This window comes from Amphiprion ocellaris, chromosome 6 (assembly GCF_022539595.1).
Source record: "Amphiprion ocellaris isolate individual 3 ecotype Okinawa chromosome 6, ASM2253959v1, whole genome shotgun sequence".
In the NCBI taxonomy this organism is placed as follows: Eukaryota; Metazoa; Chordata; class Actinopteri; family Pomacentridae; genus Amphiprion; species Amphiprion ocellaris.
The window spans coordinates 23,432,507-23,442,034 of record NC_072771.1 but is presented as its reverse complement, the minus strand read 5'-3'; the positions used below and the strand labels follow the sequence as shown (position 1 = coordinate 23,442,034).

Here is a 9,528-nt window from a genome sequence, read left to right as displayed (position 1 = left end):
TATTCCAACTACCATATGGACTGTATTCTATAACCCACCTCAATGAAATCAAGTTATTATTATGATGCATTAATAACATTTCAGTCACTGTGTGGGGTCTGCAATCACTTTTTGGCAGGTGGGAAACAGCATTATGAGTTGAAAGGGCTCCTTTAAAGACATGGTTGAAATATTGGAGCTGGTAAAATATTGCAGAGACACGAGGATCGTTGTTCCTGCAAGAAGTTTTTGGCAGTTGAGCACTGTTTGGCACAAGACCGGTTATACTGGTTTTATTTTGGGTGATACTGCGAAGGTCTGAAAAGCGATGAACGTTGTTTTGGGGATGATGATTTTAATCCAGTATCGTTCTAAGTAAAGTGCAGCTTTATTCTTTCAGGATTTCTGTGGAAAAGTGTTTCTGGTGTGGAGCCATGCAACAAACTATGCCAAAGGTTACATTACGCAGCATTTTTTTTGTGCTTAGTTTTCTTCCGTACGCCTTTTTTTCTCGGTGGATTTCGTGTACAGTACTTTGGACACGCCGATAACACCTCAGTCTAAGGTTCATAAAGCTCACTTACGTCAGAGAGAAATCAGTATTTCAAGATGTAAGTTTTAAAGACACAAAGCAGTCACACCGCCTGCAGGTTTCAGGGAAACCGTTTATTTAGCCCCGCCTCTTCGACGATGACGTACCACGGAAGTGCCGCCAAAATCTGTGTCGTCACTTTTTCAAAACATGTAGGGACATGATCGTTAGACAGCTGAACGGTCTGATTCACTGTGGCGTTGCTATTCAGGGGGAAACCTACCTTTTCCTGAAATACTGCCGGCCATCTGGTCTAACTCGAAAAGGGGCACATGTGATGGGACACACAGCTACGGTATGTTAGAGCTGTATCGTCTAAGTTTGGAGTAGAGTCGAGATCGTTGCACATTGGGTCACACCGCCTCAAAACAAACGTCAGTTTTACCATCAAGAATCAGTTTATTCATGATGGATAATGGGGCTACATCCACCAAAGAAGAGCGATTCCTCTCCAGGATGGCGCTCAATGACAACAAGGCTGGTATGGAGGGTCTGGATAGGGACAAAATCAACAAGATCATCATGGAGTCATCTAAGGTACTCAACTCACTTGTTCAATTCATTTTTTTAACAAAATACCATCGATACATCCTCAAAGACATGTGTAATCTTGGTCATCTGCTCAGATTGTCTCTGAGAAGATGAATGGTTCACCTGTGTAGCCAGAATCTTCACAGAAGGATGTGTAGAAAAGTACAAATAATACTGCAGTGTGCTGTGGACAGTAGGAACTGACAGCCCATTTTACAGACTCTTTCTTATGACATACAGTCCACAAAAATAAATGTTATATTGCAGCTTTTCATTATGACTGTGCTACTGAGTTTATATAACTCTTCATTGCCCTTGTTCTTCCCTTGCAGGGATCCAAGTTTTACGAGAATGAGCTGAAGAGAGAGCAGCAGGTGAACCGGCGCATTGAGAAAATGATGCTTCAAAAGGCACAGATCACAGAGCAACAGCTAAAGAAAGCACAAGTTCAGGTAAGACATATAGACTTGCCTGGTTAAAGCTGGGATTCATTTCTTTATCGAGGTTCAGTACACATGCAGACAAATATGATGAGATGCATGAAACTCATTTTAAACATCATGCTACTTAAGCGTTTTTCATCAAATCTCTGTTTAGGTGGAAAAGACGGCCTCAGTGCTGGAGATGAGTCGAGATCTAAGCCGTGTGATTGTACATGTGGACATGGACGCTTTCTACGCTGCTGTGGAGATGAGAGACTGTCCTGAGCTGAAGGACAAGCCTATGGCTGTAGGATCCATGAGTATGCTGGTGAGTTAAAGATCTCCTTTGGTGAAAATCAAATTTGTTTCTTTTTTACCTTGTTGACATGTTCGTATGCTCTTTATTTGTTTACCAGAAGGCGTGTAATGAGCAAAAGAAGCAATCAGATGTCATGGTTAAGCATTTCCTCCATGAAACTGCACTGCAAAAACATGGATTATGACCGCCAGGGTTTTATTCCTAACACATATTGGAAACCAATCTTGTCAGCTTGTGGGATTGTGCTTTCCGTGTCATTATTCTTCTTCAGAATCAGTTTTCCAATTCAAATATATATGGCTGAATAACTCCAGTAATAAACTCACTATTGTGCAGCATAAAATACTTTTACCGTGTTTAAGAACAGTCGGGAGAGTTCAGATGTCTGGAGAGAGACCTCATAGATCCACATACTCTGAAGGAAGCAAGAGAGTAGAGTTACGTCAAAGCCATTTTAAAACAGAAAAGCGTTATTTTCATCGTGAATATGGATACATACATGACTTTTACACAAAATGTAGTCTAAGAAATCTGACACATTTATGACAAAAATTTCTAGGACAGTTTATGGTGTTGCAAAGCAAAAGAAAACACACATAACAGACTGTACTCACATTTACCTTAACATAAGCAAGTCGTGGGTAATTAACTGGGTAATTAAGTGTCAGTACTGGGTTACAGGTCACAGAGTTCAAAATTCTGTCACATTATTCATCACAATTTGTTTAATCACAGAGAAGATCTGATAGGACATGACTAAAATATTAATCACGATGGAAGTTTCGTACATATACTGTATTTCATTACATGGAAAGCTAATGTGACTTACTTTGAAAGACAAAAATCTAATAATAAAGGTATAAACTTGAAAAAAATAGGCAGCATAGATGACATAAGTAGAAGAATATAAGCATGAATAAACTCTAGAATCCATTAACCACATAGCAGAAAGTCTTCTAATCCCCATAATATATATATGGATACTTTACATCAATTACATATGACATTACTGTAATTCTAATATGACTTCAAAACCAGTTTACCATTAAAACTGGAGTTTAATATATGAAATCCAAAAGGCCCCTTTGTCTCTTTAAGTGTTTAATCTACATGTCCCTCTTTTATTTTTCAGTCAACATCTAACTACCATGCCAGGAAATATGGAGTTCGAGCTGCTATGCCTGGCTTCATTGCAAAGAAACTCTGCCCGAACTTAGTCATTGTTTCAACTAACTTTGATAAATACAGAGCTGTGAGTGATGAGGTAAGAGTGATGCCAAAGTACACACGCAGACACAATGAAATGCTGAGCAGCCCTTTTGTGGCTCCTTGCTAACAGATGCTCATAAAACTGTTATCTCTCTGTCAGATCCGGGAGATTTTTGCAGACTATGACCCTCACTTCCAGCCAATGAGTCTGGATGAAGCCTATCTAGATTTCACAGACCACCTGGAACAGCGGCAGAGTTGGCCAGAGTCCTCACGTACACACCGCTATCGCTCTAGAAGCATCGCTACAGGCAGGGCTTAGTTCATTTGAAAATGTAGAATGAATACATAGTGGGGTGTGATGTTAATTTCATAATCAGACACAGGAATGTTTGGTAAATAAGTTGCTAAGTTTCACACTCCAGAGATCCATCTAATCATTCTGTGAAATGATTTATTTTCTGTAAAGATGAAAAGCAGACCGAGCTTCCTCAGGAGTCGGCGCTGGAGGAGACAGACCTCTCTCCGGTGCTGTTTGAAGACAGTCCAAACTCTTCCCTCGGCTTGCTGGGCTCTGAAGGTGCTGCTGGTGATGCTTTCGAGGTGTTTGGGACGTCTGTTGAGGAGGCTGTGAGGGAGATGCGCTTTCGTATTGAGCAGAAAACCAGGCTGACAGCCAGTGCAGGTGAAGGAAAACCACTCTGATGTTACTAATAAAACACTGTATTTTACGGTCCTTCATTATGATTGTATTTTAGTGATATACCTTGATAATAATATACAGTATCCAGAGTGTCCTGCAGTTGGACATGTCCAGATTATGAAATACTGCAATATATTTGGCATGTTTTACCAGCCATTTGTTTACAAATACTCTTTCCAATCACACATTTCAATCTTCTAGGAATTGCTCCAAACACGATGCTTGCCAAAGTGTGCAGTGACAAGAACAAGCCCAACGGCCAATACAGACTCCCTTCCACCAGAGAGGCCGTCATGGACTTCATCGAGAATCTTCCAGTTCGCAAAGTACAGTACACATTGAAACTAAAACATAAGCAGAGTCATGTGCTTGAGAGTGTTTCACTCGCATATGTGAGTGAAATTTATAGTGTCCATATGTGACTAATTATTTGGGCGTACCAGTGCAATTGACTCATGAGATCTGTCACTCTTGATAGCAAAGATCAGCGAACTAAACAGTGAGGTAGCAGCTCAAACCTTGGCTGTTTGTGTCTCTGTGCAAGCTGACACAGCACCGTCTGCACTCAGCCAAAGATTATTGATGTTAGAGATGCATCACTTTGTAACTTTAGTCTACAGGCAGAGTTCAGTTCAAACAGCTGCAACAGAGTGAGACATCCTCTCCAGTAAAACCATCAGCCGATCGTGACACGTCAGTTCCAGCAGTCATATTCTCCCAGCTAAATTTTTAATCATTTCAGATTAATAAATTAAGCAGATCGATTTTTAGTTCTGAGTCACGACCTTTAGTGTTTGGACCATGTAGCTGATGGAAAATAAGGTGTGTTAAAATCTGTGTTTTGCTTGTCTGACGCTAAGGATTTCCGCTCTAAACAAGATTGGTTAACTGAGAGGTTTGAAAGGATTAAAATGGAATATGTGGGTCAAATACTAGAATCAGATGGCTTAAAATGTTAAAATCCTGAAGCTTATTTCAAAACCCCCATAAAGATTTCATAGACACTGTGCTGTTTAAAAAGGGAGGAACTGATCAAGCTCAATGTGTTTCTCAAGTTTTTGTCTTACGTTTAAAAATGATTCGGTAATTTAGTTATTGATTTTCATTTGTCTTATGAATAGCATTGAGTGTTTACTGTATAAAAATATGAAAAAATATATTTTTGTCCCTAAATATTGTCGTGCATTATTTCATTAAGTAAATGTAAGCATAGAACACTGATGTATGGAAAGATGGTAGTCGTGTGTTTGATTTAGTAAATGCATTTGGATAAAGGGGTGTGATGTGCTACAAATGTGAGAAAAATTGTAGAAAGAAAGTCTTTTTCATTATTTATAGACAGTAACAATGTGCTTGTGTATTTTTTTAGGTTTGTGGAATCGGGAAGGTGAGTGAGAAGATGCTAAATGCTCTGAGCATCAGTACCTGCTCTCATCTTGGCCAGCAGATGGCACTGCTGTCGTTGTTGTTCTCAGAGACCTCCTGGCATCATTTCATGGAAGTGTCTCTTGGTTTGGGCTCCACGTTTATTCCTAGGTATAGCCTTTTTAAAAAAAAAAAAATCATTCAGTACAACTGAAGTGATAAAAATAGAAAAAAATTTGATTTTAATTACTGTCTTTGGTCTCTTGCAGGCACGAAGAAAGAAAAAGCATGAGCACAGAAAGGTTTGTTTTTAAATACAGCGTTAATAGACACTGACTGAATTTTTAAAAAAATGCCCATCCTCTTGACTCACTGAATTTCTTTTCTGCCCCACTCTTTCCTGATGCTTTGTTTGTACAGGACCTTTAGAGAACTGAGTAAAGCTGAGGAGCAGTTTTCTTTGTGCAGGGAGCTCTGTGAAGACCTTGCAGAAGACATGAAGAAAGAAGACCTGAAGGTACAGAATGAGGGTTGCATTGATAATGTTTTTTACACGAACACACTTGTGCATATCTTTGGCTACTTATCCTTGTAAAATCAACTCGGTATATTGTATGCTCATCGCTTAGATTTTGTAACTGCTGTGATATTGCCGGAATGAATCTTACCATTCCATGATGTGATTGTCTCAGACTGAACAAAGAGAAGCAAGTACTGGGGGTATTTGAACAGAAATACACAACATAACATAGCTATACAAATAATACAGAGAAAATGGCCTCTCTTGGCCTTCGTAGCATCACCTAGACTCCAAACAGAGTCTCATACAATTACCTGAACCTGTCCGTTCCTTTGTGAATCGATAGAGTAAAGACTGGATGGCTTGGCACAACCATCACCCCCCTGCCTGGGTCCTGATGTGGCCCTGATAGATGAAGGAAATGGAGGGCCATTAAAGAGACAGCAGGGGCTACTATCAGCCTTGGAAGTATCTCCCTGGGAGATGATCACATTACTATGAAAACTCACAAAATGCATTCTGACAAATCAATCATTGATATGAGAGATTATACTGATTTCCATCTCTCTTCTATTTATAGCTCTTCCGTACAGTGCCATTGATTATGTCAGTGATTAGGAGGTTGTTGGAAAGCAGACAGAAATAGCCTTAACTGTTTTTCCTAATGTGAATTCCACTGTGTGTCTCATTTGTTACGAAGGCTAAAACGGTAACACTGAAGCTGAAGAACGTGAACTTCGAGGTGAAAACCAGGGCACTGACGCTGCCATATGCTGTTGCTACAGTGGATGAGATCTTTGCTGTTGCTAAGGACTTACTGAAAACGGAAATAGAAAATGAAAGCCCCCAGCCACTCAGGCTGAGGCTCATGGGTAATTAGATATGACAGTACAACTGACATATCAATTAATATAACTAGCTTGAAATAAATCTAAATGATCTGTGACACACTGCATGTGGAAAAAAATAATACAGCTGGCGTTCATTTTGAAGTTTTTTCCAGATAATTTGCTTTTGTGCTTGTAGGTGTTCGAGTGTCCGCCTTCGTCAGTTTGGACGACAAAAAGCCCCTGCAGAAGAGCATCATTGGCTTCCTTCAGCCAGGCAAGACAGAAAGTAGTGGCTCTTCCAAAGACATGCATCAAAACCTTGAGAAAGAGAATCACTCCCTCCAAGCCTCACCACTCGTGTGTCCTCCACTTATGCAGAAGTACCAGAGAAAAGAGGAAGTTCCCTGGAGAAATAAGCAGAGTCAGGCTGGTAAGGAACCCCAACAGTCCTTTTTCCAAAGGGCTCATGCCAAAAGACTGCAACTCCAGGCAGCAAATGGAAGCAAACCAGAGGAAGGACTTGAAGAAGATACTTCAGTAATTACTTCTGGAGGCATTTGTGCTGAAAAGGCTGTAAAGTCGTCAACAAAAGCAAACGACAATAAAAATGCAGCCTCAGATGTCTCAGAAAATGAGCTTGTTTCTCCTGTAGAGGCCCACGCATCCACTTCAGGCTGTGGTGGGACATCATCAGAAACCCTCACATGCCCTGTGTGTTTCAGGCGGGTGGAGACGACCGATCTGAACATCTTCAACAGCCACATTGACCACTGTCTTAATGATCCCACTAGAAAACCAAACCAAAGCACGGCTTCTGACAGCGAGTCAGACTTGGACCTGGAGAATGACCATCAAGAAAGTGAAGTAGTGCACAGACGGAGAGGGGAGTGTGAGGCTGAAGGGGAAATGTCAAAAAACAGTGAAGAGCTGAGCAGAGATTCTCCTCATGAAGGCCAACAAAGCCTGAAAAACAGTTCTGTTCAAAAGGGTCCATTGATTAAAGGAGACAGCAAAGATGTGACCTCACAACAGCCGCAGTCATGTAACAGTAAAGGTCCCGTCCTCATTTGTCCTGTGTGTCAGCTGACTCAGGAAACCGATGACCTCACTGTCTTCAACCACCATGTTGACCTCTGCCTGAACCAGCAGGTCCTACATGAGCTGGGGGGACAGACATCGTCTTCCAGGAATCCACCTGCAGTCAAAAATATCAACATCAGAGGTAAGTGTGTGTATTATATGAAGTTGTTCAGCACTTTCTCACTTAATACAAACCCCATTCTTTGCACTTTTTCATTGTGTTGCATGACAGCACTGGAAACAAGATGTGAACACAACGTTGGTATATTATCACCTTTTAAATGAAAATAATTAAAATTAGTTACACTTCCAACAGTTACAGAGCAACATTATCCTTCATGTGGAACTGTTGATTGTCAGGCCAATATTCACTCTTCATCAAGCTCTACCAGCTCCTGAGGGAAATATGTTGCTCTTTAGCTCCTAAATGTTCCATTATGTTCACCAGCTCAGTCACAAACTGCGTTTAGTTGCTTCTTGGTGCTGAACGGGTAGTTAGGTAGGTACAAGAGAATCCTGTTCACATTTTCACATGGTATTATTAAAATATTGTTTACAGTAATTAATCATTTTGTTCACTGGATACTCAGGGGCTCAAATTGTGTCACTGTTTCTTGCGTGGATCTTAAATCTTGAGTGTATGTCCATCTCTGCTGATGACAGTCACCATCCTGTTAGCAGTGTCTATAAGTTGTGATTCCGTGACATCTTTGGAGTTAACAGCAGGAATGTCTATTTGGCGGAGTGTCAGTGGCCTATGACCTTGTTATTTACTGACAGTGACATTGTGTGAGAAGTTTGTATTGATTCAGACCGAGAAAAGACATCTCATTTCACCCCATGGGGCTCCTTTTGCCCTGGTCTTGGAAATGGCTAAATCACTTTCTCACCTACTCATTTCCTACAATGAACTGTTTCCCAGGTTTCCTCTTAAACAAGCCTGCCTCTGAAAATTGCACTCTTTATGTTCCTGAAGAGGTGCTGCAATTGTGTACCTCCTCAATGGATGTCATTTTTTTTGTCAGAGAAGAGGTGACAATGGAGTTTTTTTTTCTATCCATGTCAATAAGTGTCTTTCTGTTTGTAGACAGAGGACATCTGCTGTCAAGGCAAGCGAGTAAAGGCAAAAGCAAAAGGTGAGACTGGTTGTTTAGAGATTATTGCTTTATAAAACGCTGATAGGTGGTGTCGGCATATTTCATGTACTATTGGTAGAGTAGTATTAATTTGTTTGTTTTTTGTGTCCCTTTCACGACTTAGACAGGACTCGCCTTCTTCTCCTCCTTCTAAAAAGGCTAAAGGTCTCGGTCCTTGCATCACCATAGACAAGTTCTTCAGATGACGATCATCTATCCATCCTCACCTGGATGAGGTTTTCTGCAGGCAGTGAAACACAACTCTCTCAGTCCCATTCTTACAATGGACAGATTTTATTCATGTTATACACTCTGCTGCTCAAACTGTCTTCAAGATCATTGCACTGAAAGCCATATTTAGTTTCCTATTCAAAAAGCTATTATTTAGATTGCTGTTATGAGAAGCTAAGCATTTGCACAGTTATACCTTATTTGTGGTTTCTAAGCCATACACAAAATGAAAAATAAATACAGTTTGTTTAAATTCTAGAAAAGTTTCAGAGATTTTTAGCGACTCTAGTGCCTGTGAATGTCACTTCCATTGTCTATTTTCTGTGAAGAAAATTAGAATATTATTATAATGTATGAAGATATTGGTGGTAAAGTGAATTTTAAATTTATCTTTATTAAGTTATTGTGATATTTCCAATGATTTCAAGTTGTATTTATTGTACCAATAATAATAACAATAATACTGTATATCTTTAATAATGAAAATAAGAGAATAATTCTATAATAAAACAATTCATTTCTATTGTGCTGACATCTCACTTTTGGTGACATTCTTATTATCAATTCCCATCTGTTCTCCATCAACCTGAATTTTAACCAAATAGAGTGGT

At 39.9% G+C, this 9,528-nt stretch overlaps 1 protein-coding gene across 1 annotated transcript; it reads left to right on the top strand.

Moving 5' to 3' along the window:
• Nucleotides 1–193: 193 nt before the first annotated feature.
• Nucleotides 194–9,456, top strand: polk (polymerase (DNA directed) kappa). The gene is made up of 14 exons (XM_023281493.3): nucleotides 194–1,108; nucleotides 1,435–1,554; nucleotides 1,700–1,852; nucleotides 2,976–3,107; nucleotides 3,213–3,363; nucleotides 3,522–3,737; nucleotides 3,957–4,081; nucleotides 5,125–5,291; nucleotides 5,390–5,422; nucleotides 5,541–5,637; nucleotides 6,341–6,512; nucleotides 6,667–7,692; nucleotides 8,638–8,686; nucleotides 8,811–9,456. The coding sequence occupies exons 1-14, from the start codon at nucleotides 977–979 to the stop codon at nucleotides 8,890–8,892; spliced, it is 2,655 nt and encodes an 884-aa protein (XP_023137261.1). The 5' UTR covers nucleotides 194–976; the 3' UTR covers nucleotides 8,893–9,456.
• Nucleotides 9,457–9,528: the final 72 nt, after the last annotated feature.